Below are 21586 nucleotides of genomic sequence, written 5' to 3'. Positions count from 1 at the left end.
TGGCCTAGTGCTTTTCCCTACTTTCTTCAGTTTAAGCCTAAACTTTGCAATGAGAAGCTCATGGTCTGAGCCACAGTCAGCTCCTGGTCTTGTTTTTACTGACTGTATAGAGCTTCTCCATCTTTGGCTGCAGAGCATATAGTCAATCTGATTTCTGTGTTGACCGTCTGGTGATGTCCATGTGTAGAGCCGTCTCTTGGGTTGTGGGAAAAGTGTGTTTGCTATGACCATCATATTCTCTTGACAAAATTCTATCAGCCTGTGCCCTGCTTCATTTTGTACTCCTAGGCTAAACTTGCCTGTTATTCCGGTTATCTTTTGGCTTCCTACTTTAGCATTCCAATCCCCCATGATAATAAGGACATCATTTTTTGGTGTTAGTTCTATAAGGTGCTGTAGGGCTTCATTGAACTGGTCAATTTCATCCTATTCATCACCGGTGGTTGGGGCATAGACTTGGACTACTGTGATATTGAATGGTTTGCCTTGGATTCGAACTGAGATCATTTTGTCATTTTGAGGATTGTATCCCAGTATTGCTTTTCCTACTCTTTTATTGACTATGAAGGCTACTCCATTTCTTCTGAGGGATTCTTGCCCGCAGTAGTATACCTGATGGTCATCTGAATGACCCATTCACCCATTCCTGTCCATTTTAGTTCGCTGATACCTAAGATGTCGATGTTCCTGTCTTGTCATCTCTTGTTTGACCACGTCCAGCTTTCCTTGATTCATGGATCTTACATTCCAGGTTCCTATGGAGAAAAAATCTTTACAGCATCAGACTTTCCTTTCACCACCAGACATATCCACAGCTGAGTGTCCTTTCGGCTTTGGCCCAGTCGCTTCATTCTTTCTGGCGCTACTAGTACTAGCCCTCTGCTCTTCCTCAGTAGCATATTGGACACCTTCCAACCTGAGGGGCTCATCTTCCAGCGTCATATCGTTTTGCCTTTTGGTACTGTCCATAGGGTTTTCATGGCAAAGATACTGGAGTGGGTTGCCATTTCCTTATCTATAGAGAGATCTCTAGAGAGCCCTATTTGGAAACTATAGCACGGGTGTCCAAGTCACCACGCCAAGTGACATGTCATGACATATCACGACTTTTTTCACATTGCCGGAGCTGGGGTGGGATGCAACCAGCCTGTGGGCCGCCATTTTGACACCCCTACTCTATAGTTTCTAGGTTTCTTTGATAGCAGCCCATTTCTAACATGCACCATACAACTAGGCATGGCTCCCACAAAACTGCTTCAGCTTGTTTTCACCTGCCATAGTGACAGGTCATTATCCTTGAGCTGATTGTCCACAATATCCTCCTCAGCTGCCTGAAAGGTGTGGGATTTGGGGCACTGGGTGTGGTGTTTTTACTTCTAAGTGCACAGTTTCATTTGGTGGTTGCAGCGAGGAAGAGATCAGACTTCCAAATGCTCTGTTGTGGAATGCCTGGGACTTAGAGCTCTTCCCATCCTATTTAATATCAACTTGAAGATGTTAGGAGAGGTCATCTAACCCTAACCCTAACCACTCCATAATTTTACAAGTAATCCTCGACTTACGATGACAACTGGGGCCAGGATTTCCACTGCTCACCCAGGCGGTTGTTAAGTGTTTGTGTGTGCGTATGTGTCCCAAAGGCGCTTTTTCAAAAAGCAACTGGACTTTTTTTCCCCTTGAAGACGTTTCGCTTCTCATCCAAGAAGCTTCCTCAGTCCTGACTGAATGGTGGTGGATGGATTTATATTCCTTGCAGTCATGTGGTCACCTCTTTTTTTTTGCTGCAATTGTTAAGCGAAACACTGCCATTGTTAAGTGAATCACCCGTTGTTAAGTGACTGCAGTTCCCCCCATTGTCCTCAGAGGGACATGCAGTAGAAACCCATTCACATGCCTGGAGACTCTCAATGTCTAGACGGGGAAAAACAGGTTCAGACTCAATCTGGATTAGATTGAGGGACTGTTCATTCATAAACTTTCTGATGGAAGGATTGTATCATCAAGGATTTCACTCTTTATGGGATTGCTCTTTTTCAGAAACAGTACATTGGCAACCTGTGGGTCTTTTTCAACTCTTGACTTCTGCTCAAGGAATAGCTGCAATATTATCTGGAACAGGATGCTTTGAGGACACTCAATTATGCCCTTGTCATCTTCTGATTAGATAACTTTAATTTGGTCAGAAACTTTATATGGACCAGAATGCAACCCAGTAACTGGTCTTGGTATAGTTGTGTAGCACAGGGCTTTTCAACCAGTGGTACGGGTACCACCTGTGGTACATTGGCACCTGGCAGGTGGTATGCAACCATTCTAGAAAAGTGGTAGCAGGGGAGGGGAATGAGCTGAACCAGTGGCAGCACCCCACAAGCCTGAGCAAGAGATGGCTGGAGCTGCAGGGCTGTCAGGGCTCAGCGAAAGTGCCAGGATCAGCGCCTCTTTGGGGCTGTCAGGGCTCAGTGGAAGTGCCAGGATCAGTGCCAGGCTCCAGCTGGAGCTCGGCACTGATCCTGGTGCTTCTGAACCCAGAAGAAGCACCAATCAGCTGGAATGTTGCAGCATCTCCAGGGTCTTGTGATTTACATTCAGATACTTGGCAACTGATTCATATTTATGATGGTCACAGTGTCCCAGGGTCATGTGAAGTGACTAAAACCTGCTGCAAGCACCCAGCAGAGGGGGGGGAATAAAAACCAAACACCCATCCCACCCCACCCCCACTGCCAATCCTCAACAGAAATGCTCACAACAATGAAAACCTCAGAGAGGAGGAAGAGCGCCACTGAGCGGGCAGGCAAGTGTCTTGCTCGGCTGTGGCTTGGGGGGGCACTTTTTCAGGGCCATTGTAACTTTGAACAGTCACTAAGGGACTACCTGTACTTCATCACTTTTTTCCTTATTTTCTTTTTTTGGTCATCAAATTTTTGACACCTTGCTAGGCGACTGGTGGTACTCGGATGTTGCCATATCCTAAAAGTGGTACAATGATTGAAAAGGTTGAAAAGACCTGGTGTAGCACCATCACAGCAGGAATATTATACTGTTGCACATGCCTTGAGAAGAAGAGGAAATGGAATCAGTGGCATCTAGAAACAGTAGTCTTGACATCAGTGATTCCAACAGTAGTAGAGCCAATGACCTCTTCTCTGGTTGAGGAAAATGCCTTCAACCACTCACAGTCTCCCAGGTTCAGGATCAGCTACCCTATCTTAAGCAGAGGCAAGAAATAAATATTCAACAGCAGAAACCAGCCAACAGAAGAGCCAGTGCTGAGAAGCATTTTGCCAGAGCTTTGTCCAAGGTGGAGGCTCAGCATCATTGATTTATGGCCTCACTCCTTAGGAGCAGCTATTAAGAACAATTTTGCAAGCCACAGGTCTGTCATGCTTACCTTGCTGTGCTTGGACTTAAGAGTTCTGGATTCTGCCTCACTGTATTTGGTGTCTCTTTCCTTGGACTCCTGCCTTTTTTATTAGGTTACTGGTCTCAACCCGTGCCAACCTTGCTGACTACATTTACAGTTACCCTCTTAAGATAATGGTAAAAAGGACTCTCATCTTCTAAAAATTCTGTCTGAGTTTTGCTTATCATTGAACTGTGACAGGCATTCAACTTGCTATACTGTTGGCTGGCAGCCAGCAGTGTCACACAGAAAAAGGAGCTGCTCTGGCTTCAATCCAATTCAAGATATTGGTTTTTCTCTTTAAAGCCCTGTATGGCTTGGGGTCTGGGCCTTTCCCTATTAAATGAGAAAGAATTTGTAAAATAAATGCAGTTAGAGACCTTACAATGCTTCGATTTGAATTCAAAAGCATCAAATGCCCAAACGTTTGGGAAGCGTATATCCAAAATTGAATTATTGCTTATGCATCACACAAAGATTAAAAATAACAGGGAAAATAATTTACAAGATGAACTGAAATATTTATGGACATAAATGCCCATCTATATTTTTAAACTCTATTCAAAAGTATAGATGCCTCTGTGTGCTTATGCATGTATTTGATATATTTTATTTTGCCCCTGATAATCAGTGCTCAAGTTGAGGTCCAAGTATCTCCTTTGGATTCTTTCATTTCTCTTTTGGATTCAATCATTTTCTTTTGGGTAGTCTTCATTCTTACAATAAACAAATTGGTTGGATGGCATTCTCTCTGTCTCGAAATTCAGTAATCTTGTCAAGCACCCAGAAATCCAATTAGTACAAAATACTACTCCTTCACCAGTCTTTTTCCAAAGGACATCAAGTGACTCCTGTGTCAAGCCAACTTCTATGCCACTGACATCTTGCCACTTTAAGAATCCTTGTAAAGTAAACGAAAAAGAATATTATTCATTATTCCAAGTACTATTGCCTAACATTCTTATAGTGGAGACATCACAGTCGGGTTTTCACTGTCAACAGCTTACTGCCTTCATGTAGATTAGAAAATTCGAAAGTCATGTCATACTCTTTGGACCCCTCACTCTCCACATCAAGCATGAATGCTGAAATAGCATGGATTGATTGGTTTGTTTTTTCTTTATTTAATTTTTTATCCACCCACCCAACATGTAACCACTAAAAAGCATGAACAAAATTATAGAACAGCAGTTAAAACGTATCACTTCCAAGGCAGTTCATACATCCATAATGAATTAACACTTAAAAACATCTAAAACCTGATACGTCGGCTGCACCGGACTGACACTGGAAACTAGGACTAATATTTAGGATGTTCTTTTCACTGGAACAAACTATTAAAGCCATAAGAGTAAGACCACACTGCGGGCTCACATGTTTTCCATAGCAGAACACAGAGACTGCAGCTACCCAACTTTGTCCCTTTCAGTATGTTCACGTCTTAACCAAAAGACATTAGCCTTTCAAATGGAAAATATCATTTCATACCCAAGGGGGTTTTACTGTATGTCTCACATAGTCTAGATATCTGTAAATGCCAGCCTGAAGGCTCCAAGCAGTACCTTTGATAAACCTCCCTCCCATTTAAAAGTCACCTGGCTTATGTTCAAAGTAAACAGTTACATAACAGTCCCTGGATTCTACTGTCATTTCACAGGATCGCCATACTGAAAAAAAATTCTTGTTGCTTTTAAGAATTGCTTTTACCATTCTTGGCCTTCTAAAGGCTAGGTTTCTTTTTTTTTTACCAGTAGTTTTACAAAGGAAAGTAGCTACCACCAAGTTTTACTATGAGCCATGCAATCAGTCCTTTCTCTGTGTAAGAATAGTCACCCATGTATGTGAATCACAGAGAATTATAATGAAGAATTGGTTTCAGAATTCGCCAATCGTTGCAGTTCTTCAAGTTGTCATCTCCTACCTTGCTTGATGTCACTCTTTCTTTGAATCCACTTTGTCTTTCTTAGGAACTGAAGGTATTTGACAGTTGTGTGGTATAATAGGGCAGGAGGAGCACCAAACATTTCTGTCGGTTCTGACAGTTTACAGAGAGAAGGTCTACAATGACCAGTTGAAGAATTGCAGTTATAGATTCTTCCTCAACTTCAGATGACTGAAAAGGCATGCATTCATTCAAATTTTCACAAATGTTTTGTAAAACATTTTGGTATGATAACCAAAAAATAACCACTTGACTAAATAATAATAATAATAATAATAATAATAATAATAATAATAATAATAATAATAATAATAATAATAATAATAAACCTTTATTGTCAAAGTACAACATGTGTACATTGAGATTAACTGAGCCTCCCCCCGTGCTCTCTCCCCCCAACACACAGTCACAACAAACCCTCCATCCTACCACACCATGTGAACCAACTACACCACACACCGGCCTCCCAAGTCAGTTCTGCATAAGATTATGTCCCATTTAAAAGCCCAACAGCCCACGGATAAAAGCTATTTTTCAGCCTGTTGGTACGGCTGGCTATATTCCTGTATCTCCTACCGGATGGTAGTAGAGTAAAGAGATACCGTCCAGGGTGTGAGTCATCCCTGAGAATCTTCCTCATTCTTCCAAGGCAACGAGCCCTGGCGATGTCATCCAGTGGTGTCAGGGGACAGCCCACAATGTCTTGTGCTGTGCTCACTACCCGCTGTAATATACAATTGAAAGGCAGCACAATATATTAAGATTTTTTTTAAAGTTGTGTGACCTGTGAATAATAAATTGATCATGTGTACAGATAAAAAAAATGTACATGGTGCAATTGTACTTCTGAAAGCCTTGAAATTATTTAATGACACCTGAGGTTTAGAACAGTTAAATTTAAAGTTCTTTTTTTCATTCCTGTTTAATAATATTACACCATAAATGAGTTTTCTGTTTAATTATTGTCTAGATAATAGAAGGATTACACAGAGCTGCATGCATACTTCATCCCTTTGTGTCTGTTTTTTTTATTATACTGATGATAACACAAAAATCTTTAATGCTGATAATGCTACCCATATGTCAACTGGAAATCCACAGAATCAAGAAGGTAGTAATATACTCAGGAAGTTAAATGAAGTCCTAAGCCTGTGGTGGTGAACCTATGGCACGCGTGCCACAGGTGGCACGTAGAGCCCTCTCTGTGGGCATGCGCACCATCACCCCAGTCCTTTTTGCTTTAGGCCTCCACCTCCATGTGCAAAAAAAATATGTTCAATCAATCAATCAATTTCAACTTCTCGCGGGGGAAAAAAAGATCTCGCAAAGTTGGAATTGATTGGTTGGACTTTTTAGTGCCACCCAGTCTGCTGTTACCACCGCAGCCATGCCCACCCAATGGGCCACACCCACCCGGCACCCGATGATATATAAGTGGGTTTTGGGTTGCAGTTTGGGCACTCAGACTCTAAAAGGTTCTCCATCACTGTCCTAAGCCATGTTAGCAGTTGAAGATACTTCAACCACAGTCTTAATACTTCTAGCTTCTTAACATACAAAATACTGGCTTTCCATGACTTACCTTATTATATCTGGATCTCTTAAATCATTTAACTGACTGCTTCTTCTCTTTCTCCCTCCCTTAGACAGCTCTTAGACTGAAAGTGTAGCACCGTGGCATCTGTGCTATTGCCCCGAGTGCTATTCGTATGTGTTACAATCAGTACAGCTTTTCCTTAGATTTATGTTTCTGGCATATGGACAGCTGGAAGTCATTTAAGGAGACCATTGCATGTCCTCATTTCTCCAACATAATATCCCTATCCACAAGACATCAATTTAGATGTCTTCCCCTTTTAGAATCATCCATTTGATATTTAATCAGTGCGGTGAAAATGGCATCGAATATAACAACACCCATGTTTATACATTTTTTTAAAAAATATTTGAATGTTGCAGCAGACTTTGCAAATATTCAGAAGGCTTTACTTAACCTGTTGTCCTGGTTTTCTGAACGTGCATAGCTGTTGTTGTTTTTTCCTTTCTAGACTTTTGCCAACATTCAGACACGATAGTAATGTAAAATGTAAGATATTCGAGAATTGTGTGGGTTTACAATACACTTGTTGTTTTCACACTTCCACAAATGCATTGTTTCTATGCCAGAAATCTGCAGGTGTTATAAAATCGAAATGGGTATGCCTATGATTTGTATTGCTTGGCAAAACTTTATCTGGTTCTGTTCTTCTCCACGCAAATACATTGACTTCTCTACATTTAATGTCAGCGTTCTCTGCATGGCTTATGGGTAGGTAGTTTATTGTATTGTGATGTGCCTTTTTATATGACTTTATAAGGTTTCAACTACATTGGTTTACTGTCTTCATATTATTTATATTATTTTTAACTGTGAGCTATTCAGAGTCATGTATTTAGATGGGCAACTATAGCCTTTGATGAGATTTCTCTTTCTCTCTGAAAAATAAGTTACTTAGTTCTGTACAGCCCATGTTGTTTTCAAGATCTGGAAAAGAATGATTCATCTTGATTACCCAAAATAATGATACATATAGTATTCAGAACCAAAGCAAAAACATTTGGTATTTTGCTTTTTTACACTGCTGTCTGAGGGAATCTTATTTATGTGTTAGATGGTGGTTGGGCAGTAACTAAATTTCCATTATGAAAGTGTTTTGCAGAGCCTGAAGTAATAGTTCCATTTGTTTTCTTCATATTACTCCATTTTCCTATTTTTCCTCCTAATTTAATCTTTCACCTTCACATAATTCATCACACTTCATTAGTTCCCTCTGAGAACAAGTTACATTTCCCCTATACCAGCTCTAGTAAATAGGCTGAAAATTAGATTTTTGTACCTATAACATTCAGTCTCTCTTGTGTCCTGTGGAACTGACTGCATTCCTTCGGCAATGAATCAATCTTCTTTGGAGAAGTTAATGGATGACTTTCCAATTGTTTTATATTAGTCTAATCAGATTTTCTATTTCTATCCATCAAGCTGCCGTTTTTCACTCCTTTCCCAGTTCTCCTAAATACAATGTCTTCTGTGAAGCATTTCTTGTACCCTTAATAGATTTGCTTTAAAAAAATGTTTTCCCATTTAATGCTGTACTGATCTCTTCCCCCCCCTCCCCCACCCCCAATTTTATGCATTTTTCCCATCTTTTAATACATCTCCTTGAACATGCTAAATAAACTGCTCAGGGGAGTGTTGGTCATTTAACTTCAGCTCTGAGCTCAAGGGGAAAAATGGTAAATACCCATAGGATCTTGTTTATTGCTGATAGAGAAAATAAGAAAACAGTTTACAAGAAAAGATTAGATTTTAACATTGCTGTAGAATTCCTTCCACTATTTCCAAAATGCCTTTTCTAATTTGTCACTTGTAAGGGGCATTTTACTCCAGCAGATAAAAAAAAAACATTTAGACATGGCAAGTCTTGGGTATAGTAGCTTCCTCTGCTATTTGGTATGCAGGCTATTAAATAAATACAATGTGTGATGATTTTTTTTTAAAAGAACTGAATTTCAGAAGAAGAGCATACAGAACTCTGTATTTTCTGTATGGGAAATTTCCAGCATGAATTTGCATTTTGCTGCCTTTTGGGGGTGGGGTGGGGGGATTGATGTTGCCTACTTAATATATTACTCATACATGCCTAAAATGTGCAGATCACATCCTGATTTTGAAATCCAAATGATAATTTATCATTCCTGCTCTGAATCTGCCTTATACATGCAATTTAATTCAGAGGATCCTTTGGGTTTAGAAGAAAGTATAATTAAAGAAATATTGGATGAGATGATAGTGGGTGGTTATAATCTAAGGCCCCAAATCATAATGTAATTGATGTTATACACACGAGTTTTTCTGAAAGGCATGCCTTGCAGATAACGAAAAATATGTTAAACCAGATATGTCAGAATGATTTCAAGATGAGACTTTAGTATGCCCAAACACTATTCACAATCTCCTTACTGATTATATTAGGTCAGCAAGATCAACAATCTTAGACGGATAAGCTTTACGAGTTTGTAACTGAATGTATGATGAAGCTTTGAATCTTAATGGTATCATGTCACCCAAATGCACCTTGGCATTTTGCTTAGAATGTGGAGGCAGAAGATACACAAATGTAAGTTACAGGTTTATTTAGAATAGAGTGAAAATTGAATCATGGATGAATTCACTGTTCTTTCAATTTGCATAGTTTTTATTCCTTCCCAGAATATGGATACATTTTTGCCATTCAAGACAACATATGCAGAAGATCCAGAAAAGAATCTAAGCGCACATATTTTTCTGCAGTTTTTTCTCTGAACTGGCCATATGGGAGATCATATAGGAGCTTTAATTTAAATAGCTCCCCCAAAAAAGGGATTGTGGATAAAATTAAAAATGTTTTTTTTCTTCAAAACAGCTCGAGCTAATTTAAATTCCATTCTATTAAGGCTTTATTAAGGCATGAGCTTGTTTAATCCAGAAAAAAGGGAAATGTGTAAGGTGTCTTTGCATTTCTGTATGTTCCATGCTGCTCAATGAATTTGGGAAATCCACAAATTATAATTTTGAAATAGTGATCTTCCCCCCACTATCCAGAGTAGTGTGTGATGGTTTACAATCCATAATTTTAATGATTTCAATAAATTTTGAAGCCATTAAACCTCAGTTCAAGCAAATGCAGAAAAGCCATATGTTCCCTCATAGCTCCAAATTATAAATGATAGCAGCAGCTAGATTCTAATGAAATCTTCCTTCCTTTGTTTAATCAAGATTCCACTGTGCATTTCTTTCAAAAAGATCTGTTAATGGGCTTTCACTCATCACGAGCAATAGTACTTTAAAGCAAACTGTTAACTCTGTAAGATGCAGGATGTTTGACAAGGATAACTATTCAGTTTAGAAACAAGCAAAACCAATAATTATAAGGGCTACTGTACATAGTCTCTTTCTTACAAGAGCTGTAAACCAAAACAGAACAAGTTTAGCACAGAACAAATCTTTCACAATTTTTTGAGGAGCACTGCAGTTGAAAAAACAGGGTATACTTAAAGATGGAGGAAACAGAGAATACACATCAACATATGCAACCAAAAGAAGAGACCTTTATAAAAGGGATATGAGCACCTTGTCCACCCAAGTATCTCTCCCACAATACCAACGAATCCCCAGCTTGCTTTTCTCAACATCTTTGTTTATATGTAGTTACTGAAATGATGTATGCGGTTACCCACATAATGACTCTGGGTAGCTAATAAAAAATTAAAAACATCAAAACAAAATAGCTAATTAAAAAATGTACCACAATAAAGCACAGGGAATACCAAGGATTAGGGGTAGGCAACCTTGGCTCTGTTATGACTCGTGGACTTCAACTCCCAGAATTCCTGAGCCAGTACAGCTCAGCTTGGAAACCTCTCCCTTTCCCCTCAGCATGGCTGGCTCAGGAATTCTGGCAGTTGAAGTCCATGAGTCATAAGAGAGCCAAGGTTGCCTACCCCTGCTCTAGCCCATTGTTGAGGAGAAAAAAAAAGAATTTTTCCAAATCTTGTTGGCTTTTTTACCTTATCAAAAGCCAACAGGATTTGAGCCACCTGAATTCCTGGAGGTATACTATAGATTGAGTGACAGAAAAACTCCACCCCCTGGGTCCAGCTAGTTGACATTGATTTAGAGAAGCCACCCAAGGCATGCCCACTCTGCTGGAATCTGCCAGAGGCAATTTGAGACTTGGACGACCCATGGATAATCTGGCCTGAAGGTCTGTAGAGGTAGTAACCAGCATTTTGAATTGCATTTGGAAACTCATAGGGAGCCTGTGTTAACTTCTGATGCAGTGATGATACTATGGTGCATTCATAACTACCGGGACCAATGCATTCTGGATTACATGCACTTTCTAGGAATCTAGGTGGTCTTCAAGACAAACCCCATGTAAAATATATTATAGTAGTCCAAATGGGAATTAACCTAGACCCGAGTGACTGTGAGCATATTTTCCTGACCTTAAAATGGGCACAATTGGCACATAATTGTCTCTCTTTTCCCAGCTGAGTATCTGCCAGCCTAATAAGAGTGGAAAAAGAATTACATTTAGGCACTCTTATTGTCACAAAGTACTCCTTAACAAGGGCTCCTATGCACGTTCAATTGGATTTGCTCTTTGTTCTCTTCCACAACACACCATCTACCTAGCTCATCTGAAAACGAGAGACTCTTTGGAATCCCCAAGCAGATAAGAGTCTGCTACAGTGTGATCTAATCCAAGGTCACTCCTATATCAAAGTTAATTATATTAAATTTTATTATTATATTATCAAATAACTAATAACAGATAGTGTCACCCTAGTATCCCAGATACCCTCTGGAAAGATTCATTTTTACCTATTTCCAGAAAGCAACTAAAAGGAAACTGGCCTCAAACTTAAGTGGGAGGCCATTCTATAACAAAAACACCCTCAGTGAAAAGCAATGCTTGCAAGCCTTACTAGACCGTCAGCTCCCAGAAGTGGGGTACAAAAAACAGTTTCTGCTGGAGTTATTACATCAAAGTGGTTAATTCTGGGTGGTCCTGTAAATTTCTAGATGCAAAGCGATTCGAACCGCAATTTGAATCATACTTGGAAGCCAGCTGAAAGGCAACTCAGGGCCAGCAGCACAGGTGTAGTGTACTTATTGAGCACCAGATAATACATATCTGCTGCATTTTGAACTAACTGCACGCTACATACAACATATTGCAGTTATCAACTTGCATAGATATGGAGGCATGAGTTACTATTGTGAGATCCACTCACCCTGTACAAATAGGTATCATCAGCATATTCGTGATACTATACTCCAAAATAATGGATGATCTCTTCAGCAGCTTCCTAGCAGAGAGATATGGAGGCTGAAGGATATAAAAGGACAGGTTCTAGTGGGCCTTTTAAGAAGAGGTTTCAATGCTATGGGCAATGTGCTATCCCACAAAGAGTCATTGACCACTTCCCAACTAGTCATATCTCCAGACCCAAGAAATTACCTTGAAGGAGAAGGATTAAGCCCACAGATATCACAGGCTATGCTGGGAGATGGCCTCTTCATATCACTGTCACACACTTCATATCACACAGTCACACATGCCAAAGGAGTCCCAAATAACATGACTAGATGTTGTCATGATCATCAATCCTCCTAGATACAGTCAAGGTTTCTCCTTGAAAATAGGAAAAATTAGAAAAATCTAATTTTGTAACGATAGAAAATAGAAAAAAATAGCATTTAATTTTGTAACAATAGAAAGTAGAAAAATAGAAAAATCTAATTTTGTAAAAATGGGAAAAATAGCATCTAATTTTGTAACAATAGAAAATAGAAAAACATAAAAAAATTACAAATACTTAAAAATCGTTAAGGTGTGCAGGGACCCATTTCTTGGTTAATTTAATGGCAGGTGGCACATTCTTGTCTACTCTGTTTTTAGTTATTGTATTCTGCATCTCTGATTTACTTGCAAGCTTTTCTCTTTTACATATATTTTAGCAGAGCTTATTTGGATAGTTGCCCTTAGCTGCAAGTGAACAAACACAATATGTGGTAGGAAGTAGTACCTTGCAATTGGTGTTGCCTTCCTGGTTGTTTGTTTTTTTTAAACTCTCGGGAGTTTGGTTTTCAGGGAAAAGGGGTGAACACTTTTCATCTATTTTTAGTGTTTCAAATATCTAATGGCAGTTTAGTAGAATTCTACTGAGTGGATGGAAAGCAGGCATAAATCGTTATTTAGCCTAAATTTTATATTCTTTCAGAAAATAAGGCACTACCTGCACTGCAGTAGCTCATTACAGGTATTCTGATTTGTTTTGGTATCTCTAATTATTTCATGTATAATTCATGTACTTGGATTAACGAACAGTGAAAAATCAGTTACAAGAAAGGGCATGTAGCCAACTAAAATCCTAGTATTGTATCTAGCAAATGAAACTGATATTTTATAATCATAATCATAATAGTAAAGTTGGAAGGGACCTTGGAGGTCATCTAGTCCAACCCCCTGCTCAGGCAGGAAACCCTATACCATTTCGGACAAATGGCTGTCCTGTCTCTTCTTAAAAACTTCCAGTGTTGGAGCATTCACAGATTCTGGAAGCAGGTTGTTCCACTGGTTAATTGTTCAAACTGTCAGGAAGTTTCTCTTTAGTTCTAGGTTGCTTCTCTCCTTGACTAGTTTCCATCCGTTGCTTCTTGTCCTGCCTTCGGGCGCTTTGGAGAATAGCTTGACTCCCTCTTCTTTGTGGCAGCCCCTGAGATATTGGAACACTGCTATCATGTCACCCCTAGTCCTTCTCTTCATTAAACTAGACATACCCAATTCCAGCAGTTACTACTATTGAGCAAGGTACCACCTATACTATAACTGTACATTTGGTTTTTCTTGCCTAAATGTAGAACCTTACTTTTTTCACCACTGAATTTTATTTTGTTAGATAGCGCCCAGTGTTCAAGTCTGTCCAGATCCTCCTGTATCTTAAGCCTGTCTTCTGGAGTGTTGGCTATTCCTGCCTGCTTGGTGTCATCTGCAAATCTGATGAGTTCTCGATCTATCCCCTCGTCCAAATCATTGATGAAGATGTTGAAGAGCACTGGGCCCAGAACAGAGCCCTGGGGAACCCCACTACACACTTCCGCCCATGTAGATGAGATTCCATTGAGGACCACACGCTGAGTACAGCCAATCAGCCAGTTATGAATCCATCTGGTGTTGATGCTGTCTAACCCACATTTTTCAAGTAGCAGGTTGTGATCTACTTTATCAAATGCCTTACTGAAGTCCAAGTAAATTATATCTACAGCATTCCTCTCATCCACTAATTTTGTCACTTGGTTAAAGAATGCAATAAGATTTGTCTGGCATGATCTGTTTTTGACAAACCTGTGCTGGCTTTTAGTAATGGTTTTGTTTGTCTCTAGGTGCTCACTGATTCGTTGTTTGATTATCTTTTCCAGAATCTTCCTAGGTATTGAGGTCAGGCTGATAGGTCTGTAATTTCCCGGATCCATTTTTTTCCTTTTTTGAAGATGGAAACTACATCAGCTCTCTTCCAGTCCTCTGGTAGTTCCCCAGTGCTCCAGGATCTTTAAAAAATATAGTTCAGTGGTTCTGAGATCATATCAGCCAATTCCTTGAGAACCTTGGGGTTTAATCCATCTGGTCCTGGTGATTTGAACTCGTCTAAGCTGGACAGGTGCTCACTTACCATTTTCTTGCCTATCTTAACTTGTGTTTCTATTCTGTTTTTTATGTCACTATTTTGACAGGTTGGTCTGTTTTTTTCCCTTTGTGTAAAGACAGATGCAAAAAAATGAGTTAAATAGTTCTGCTTTCTCCTTGTTGCTTGTCACCTTCTTGCCACTTTCCCCCACTACTGGACTAATCATTTCCTTAACTTTTTCTTGTTTTTTACATGTTGAAAGAAGCTTTTTTGTTATTTTTGACTTTGGTCGCAAGCCCTAGTTCATTTTGAGCCTTAGCTTTCCTCACTTCATCTTTGCAGGCTCGGGCTATTTGCTGATATTCTGACTTCATATTGTGCCCCTCTTTCCACTTTCTATACTTGTCCTTTTTATCTTTCAATTTATCAGAGAGTTCTTTATGCTGGGCAGGATCTGGGCAGGATAGCCTAAAATAGGGGAGAGGTCCTAAAGCTCTTCCAACGATTGCTGTCAAATATCATTTCTAGCATCCTTCCCCATTAGCCATGTTAGTGTAGAGTATTGGGAGATTCAGCAATATCTGGTGGCTACTGGTCCTTAAAATATAACACCAAAACAATAGAAGCCTGTTAGGGCATGGAGACTCATTACTGTTTTAGAATTATTTAATAGCACGTGGCTAGGTAGATGCAGAGAAAAATGGGGGGGGGACATGAGGTTACTTTTACCAATCAAACGGCAAATTCTCACTTTAACCATTATTTGAGTGTAAGCTTTTTTCAACTTACAGGAAGTGCAAGTTAAAGCAGTCCTAGATATTCTTACTCTTGAAGGAAAATGTATGCCCTAATAGCAACAGCACTTACACATATGTACCGCTTCATAGTGCTTTACAGCACTCTCTTAAGCCAGTAGTGGTGAACCTATGCCACTCAGAGCCCTCTCTGTGGGCACTCACGCCATCGCTCCAGGCATATCTCCCCCCCCAGAGGAGAGTCTCCCCCCAAGCACAGCCGGCGCAGAGCAGCACAGCCAAGGACATGGCAGCCGGGCAGCAGGGACAAGACTCTGCCTTTGTGCCCCGTTACACACAGATGATGCTGCGGGGTGCGGGCAGAGGGCATGGCCACCATGGGGCTGCTGGGCCACCTGGGCAATCTGCAGTGGGCCATGGAGGCAGTCAGAGCCCTCTCTGTGGGTACTCATGCCATCGCTCCAGGCCCATCTCCCCCCGTGGCAGTCACCTGCAGGCGGGTGGGAGTGGGCTGGGGAAGGCGGGGCCAGTTTTGGGGCACTCAGTCTCTAAAAGGTTCGCCATCACTGCCCTAAGCGGTTTACAAATGTAGTCATATTGTCCACAGAAATCGGCATTATTTTACCAATCTTGTAAGGATGGAAGGCTTCATCAACCTCGAGCCCCGTCAGGATCGAACTCCTGATTATGGGCAGAGTCAGCCTACAATACTGCATTGTAACCACTTGTGCCACCAAGGATCTAATAGATCTGTGTAAGATGGTTCTTCTTCCTGGTCCAGTACTACATCAATGATCAGTTGCAGAGCCCCTTTGGATGGGAGCGATGGTTAGAATAGTTCAAGTAACTTTTAATACTGTTTCTCCCAGCAGCTGCAACAGAAGAACCAGAAGTTATTCCAGACCCAGCCAAGCAGACTGACCGCGTAGTGAAAATAGCAGGAATAAGTGCTGGAATCCTTGTCTTCATTCTCATCCTCCTCCTTGTCATATTAATTGTCAAAAAAAGGTAAGTAAAATTTGCCATTTTCTTTTAGTTCAAATAAGTGATAAGAAATTTGTTCATAGATCATTGTAGGAAAACGGTACCAGGGAGAGCATCCTTATCACGAAGTCAGAAACCAATATTCTACTGTAGAAATTTTTTTTTTCCGTTTTAGTATTGAGTTGTACAAACTGTAAAGGTAATGACTGGTGAAATTGAAATAATACCTTTTTATCTTCATAACATTTCTTATATTTTATTAGGTTTAAGCTGAACTTGTTGTTTCAATTAGTCCTGCTTATTCTCTTGTATTATGAAATGTCTGGCCTACTTATCTTGGAAAATATTTTTACAGGCTATGTTGCCTTCATTTATATTTTTATAAGCGATGAAAGTTATAGTTAAAATCACATTACCTTATCATAAATTTTCCATTGGGTTATAGGCCTGCAGACCTTAAAATGCAAAAGTATATTAAATGGTGTCTCGTTTCATAAAGAAAGAAAGAAATCTTAGCAATTTCCAAGTAACAACAAAAATCAATAGCACCACCTTCTGGAATTAGAAGTAATTCTGAAAGAAAAAAAATCTATCATTTTATTTTTAAAAAAAATACATTTTATTGGTAGGTTTCATACACTTTGTTAATTGACACACATTTTCATAACCAACATATGTGACTCAATGAATGATTTTGAGATCCTTTTTCCCTTACTGTTTCTGTATCTCACATTTGTATCAGCATATGGCTGCTTAATATGAAGTTGCTTATGTCAAAAGTGATTTGTTCCATCTAGCCTAGGACTGATGGACTGAGCTACTTCTTTAAAATATCACTTAAAGATCTCTCATATCACCTGACACTTGTGATCCCTTAACTGGAGATGATAAAAATCGTTTGCAGAATTTATGGATTCAGAATATTTGTTCTATCAACCGAGCTGTGGATGTCTTGCTTCAGAGATCCGTTGCAAAATTGTGTTTATTCTAGGCAAGGAAGGAATAAAAATAAGGGTATTTTTGTATCTCTTAACTATGTTAAAGTGAAATGAATTTCCTGTTCCAGTTTTCCAAGTAGGAAAAAAAAACCTAGACAACTGTGCCTAAAAATCATATTTATGTCTTAATGGTTTCCAATAGATTTTTTTTAATTTATTGCCTTTTTACAATGATTCCCCTGGAGATATATAACATGGAGGAGAAACGTCTGCATTAGAACCCTTAGGTATGCTAATAGTGTTTTGTGTTAGTTAGACACATATGTGATTTCTCCCAATAGTGCTTTCACTCTTTTTTTCCTGTTGTGTACCTCTGTGCTTAAAAATAAATGTACATGCTACAAACCAGTTCATAGCAAAATAATGAAAAATCCACTTGTGGAAATTAAGGGGCAGATCAGTAAATAGCTGTCTTTGCTTTTTAGCTGGAAGTTGTCCTTGACAAATGATGAAGAAATGTGATAGTCAGAACTGTAAAGACAGGCCAGTGATAAATGTCCTCAGAATATCAGATAGCCAACAGCTGCTTCTGGGGATGTGACACTTCCTTACAAACCTGTCATAATGTCAGCATTCATGCTGACATTTACACCAAACTGTTAGATCTTTCTGTGAGGCTAACCTGTGATCAATTATAATGGCTTTTCCACTAGCAACGCTGAGGACCCGTTTACTTGTATACGTTTTAAAGCTGCTTTCATAAAATAATTGGGCCAGCAGAGTAAACGTTACATTTGCGAGTGATCATGGAGATACAGATCTTATACTCTGGGGGAAAAAGCCTTTGAGATTTCCTTTAAGTCCAGCTCAAGGAATAGACTGGACATTTTGCAATTCATTTTGCTTAATATTGGGGAGTATCTCTACCTTGGAGATTGGTAAGCTTGGATTCACCATCATTCTCGTGAACTTCAGCTATGATCCACAGAAAGTTTTCAGTTCTCATTTCATTTCCAGTAGGGAGAACACCTCGACACTGTTACAAACTACACTTTGCAGAAGTAGACAGTTAGTCAACAGTATCTTAACTTATGTTGAAGGAGTCATTTTGCAGGGGGTGGGGTGGGGGTTTCTTCCTATTTGAGGAAATCAATTTCAGTAGAAGAGTATTATCAGATGCACGGTCCATTACCTGATCTAGTTCATCAGCATCTCATGTTTAATTTGCATGACATTTTCATAGCTATGTGCCACCTTTCCTAATTTATCATGTCATTAATAAGTTTGCTGACCTTGCATTGTGTAAACCTTTATCACATTGATCTATTTCATAATATGCAAGAATTTTCTCATGAACTCTATTAATTCAAATTAAAAGGAGATGGATGGAAACCTTTCCCATTTGTTACATTAAGTAGACAGCAATTCTTTTGTCTGGAATTTTCACAGAAGTATTATTGGAGAGTGTTATCGGCCCTGAAAATCCCACATTTCAATTTCTTATTTTAGCTGGATTTAGAATTGTTTGGTATTGGATTCACATGTTTCTTCTATGAGTTGATAAACTACCTATAGTAAAAGGTAAAGGAGTCCTTGTAGGTTTTACTCTGCTAATAGTAGCCGATTTTAGGGACAGTGTTCAACTCTGTTTCTTTAAGCCATATTGAGCCAGTGCTGTCCGAAGACATTTCTGAGGTCACGTGGCCAGCCTGACATCACACCATAGCACAAAGCATATGGTGAAACATGGATCATTGTTACCTGCCCATCAAAGTGGTACCGATTTATCTATTTGCGTTTACATGCTTTCAAACTGCTGGGTTGGCAGGAGTGAGGCACATGACGGGAGCTTATTCTCTGCATTAAGTGATAGGACTTTAACTCCCAGAGTACAGACCTTCTCCAGCGTCTTTTAAGCCATCGAGCCACCACACCTACACTAACTATAGTATATTGCTATAAAATTCTTTAACACCAAAACCTGAAACATGTTTAAATTAGGTAGTAATTTTTATTTGATTTAATTTTTTCTAAGGAGAGTAACTAGTCTGATCAAAAAAGCCACTCAGTTTCTTTCTTCCCTTCCAAAATAAGCAAGTAAACAAACATCTTTACAAAACACCAGTATTATGTCGTGGGCTCTTGGGCGCAGGAAGGAAGACACGAGGCTGAGTACAAGATGACACATGCTATATTCTTGCTAGAACTGTACTGGAACTTGGGCCACAACTGGCCACAATATATAGTCTAGCCCACAGGTCTGCAACCTGTGGCTCCGGAGCCGCATACGGCTCTTTCAGCCAACTCCTGCGGCTCCCAGTCCTCTGCCACGTGTAGTCCCCCCAAAAAAAAGTGGGGCTAAAAAAGTTCAATCAATTCAAATATGCAGGGTAGGTGCACATCTCGCCTTGGCTCCACTCTTCAGTCCAACCCTGTTCTGCGCATGCGCGCATGTATGCGCATGTGCACACATTTTTTTTGCAGCTCCCAGTTTTTCCTTTTGTGAGGGAACCGGTTCCGAGTGGCTCTTTCCCTGTTTCAGGTTGCTGACCCCTGGTCTAGCCCCTAGGCGGCAGCCAATAGGTTTTAACCCACTCTTGCCGCCTGGGGCTAGCCAATTGTAGGACCGGAGACGGCTTGTCTGGGTTGCTGGAGAGCCATTAGCTGCTCCAGCAACGCACGTGGTATAACACCACAAGCCCAATACATAACAACCAGTATACAGAAAAAAGTAAAAAGGTTCAGTCAGATGTGCATTACAGGGAGAATCACTAACTAGTCCCCTTCTTTACTTGATCATATCACTCCATGGTGGCTATTTTCACCTAAATCCAGTGAAAATTAGCTTGCAAAAGAGATAAATGAAAAAAAAATCCTCCCTCCTGAATGTTTAGCTGCTACTATCCTTAACCTGGTCTGTTGTTGGAAGTCAAATTTCCAAGGATTTTCACAAGAAGAGTTAGCATGGGGTCATGTGGCTAGTACATTACCTAGCTTGGCTCTCGGACACCCTTCAAGTTCCCTTCCCCACTGAAAAAAACATTGGAAGATAGAGATGGAGATAGATAATGGATAAATATCCAGTAAGCCATTTGTGTGAGCAGCTTCCCATTGGATTCTTACACAGGTTATAATGATGTACAGTAATTTATCCTGATTTTCTGATCACCCACTTTTCAAGCAGCTTTTTAACATGGAACTGCAGCCAAAAAAAACTAGCATCTTTTTTTAGCATAAGTGGAGATTTGAAACCATTTACATTACTAACGTTTCCTATCTTGCCCCACACAGACAGAAGCATATACTTTCTTACCTTAGTTTCAACCCATTGGTTCCTGTGATACTTGATTCTTGCACAGAGCTCTTCCTTCTCTTTCTGACTAGGACTGATGTCACTGGGCAAAAGGATCCATCCAGGCCTCCATTTTAATTGGATTCTTAATGAATCCATTCTCCTGTGAATTATGGAAAGTTATATTTTTGCTGAATAAAGAAATATTTCTTTACGTACATAGCAGCATGTAAACACAATGGTCTTAGAAAATGCTTTCTGCTTTAACCCTAGGGGCTTAGTGTATTCCAGCTGCTATAAAACAATTATATTGATTATAATTCTGTACATACAAATTAGAGATTCCATTATGTGGTATCCCTTTTGATACATCAACATTTTTAGAAAATTCAGAAAAATGCTTCGGAATTTCACACTGATTTAACAGCTTTTATTTTGCCTAGCTTTTCAAATTTGAACTAATGGGGGGGGCATTGATTGGTAAGCACTTACGTATGATTTCACAAATCAGAGATGTTCTTATGCTTCGCCTTATCATTTTGTGCAGATTTTGAAGTGGATGGAAACTCTATTAGTTACTATAGAGTTTTACAAAGTTATACAGCTGAATTTTAAGAAAAGGGATACTGCATCTCTTGAATAGCAAATATTGTATTTTTTTTAACCATTATTGAAATATTTCCAAATGTACATCATCTCCGTCCATTTGTTTATTTCTCATCTTTGAAGCTAGGTATGCAGATACCAGTATTTTCAGTTTAAAGATTTAAAAACAGCAGCTGTGCATGTATATATGGGTTTAATATACACACACTTCTACTGCAGAATGCCAGAGGACAGCACATTGGCTGCATTCATACATACTATTAAGCCTCTCTTCTGGTTGTCTTTAATTCCCTCCCCCTTGTTTTGGATGAGCTATAGTTGCCTGGTTCTCACATAATACAAATGCCATAATGACTTTATTTGCACATCATTCATCTGAAAACCAATAAAATATTATGGCTTAGCAAAAATTTGCACCTGTATACCTGTACGTAATTGTCTTACAGTAGTTGT

The 21586-nt window shown here is 39.5% G+C and overlaps 1 protein-coding gene across 2 annotated transcripts in view; it reads left to right on the top strand.

The window, feature by feature from the left end:
- The window catches only part of PTPRK (protein tyrosine phosphatase receptor type K), a 414542-nt gene that overhangs the window by 344593 nt on the left and 48363 nt on the right, over window positions 1-21586 (top strand). For both annotated transcript variants that reach the window (XM_083379926.1, XM_083379925.1), the window contains exon 14: window positions 16183-16321. In XM_083379926.1, coding sequence (XP_083236052.1) covers window positions 16183-16321 — 139 coding nt within the window. The remainder of the gene's footprint in view (window positions 1-16182; window positions 16322-21586) is intronic.

The sequence above is a fragment of the Vipera ursinii genome (genome assembly GCF_947247035.1).
Source record: "Vipera ursinii genome assembly, chromosome: 1".
Classification (NCBI taxonomy): Eukaryota; Metazoa; Chordata; class Lepidosauria; order Squamata; family Viperidae; genus Vipera; species Vipera ursinii.
The sequence above is the reverse complement of the archived record's forward strand: the minus strand, read 5'-3'. Positions and strand labels throughout refer to the sequence as shown.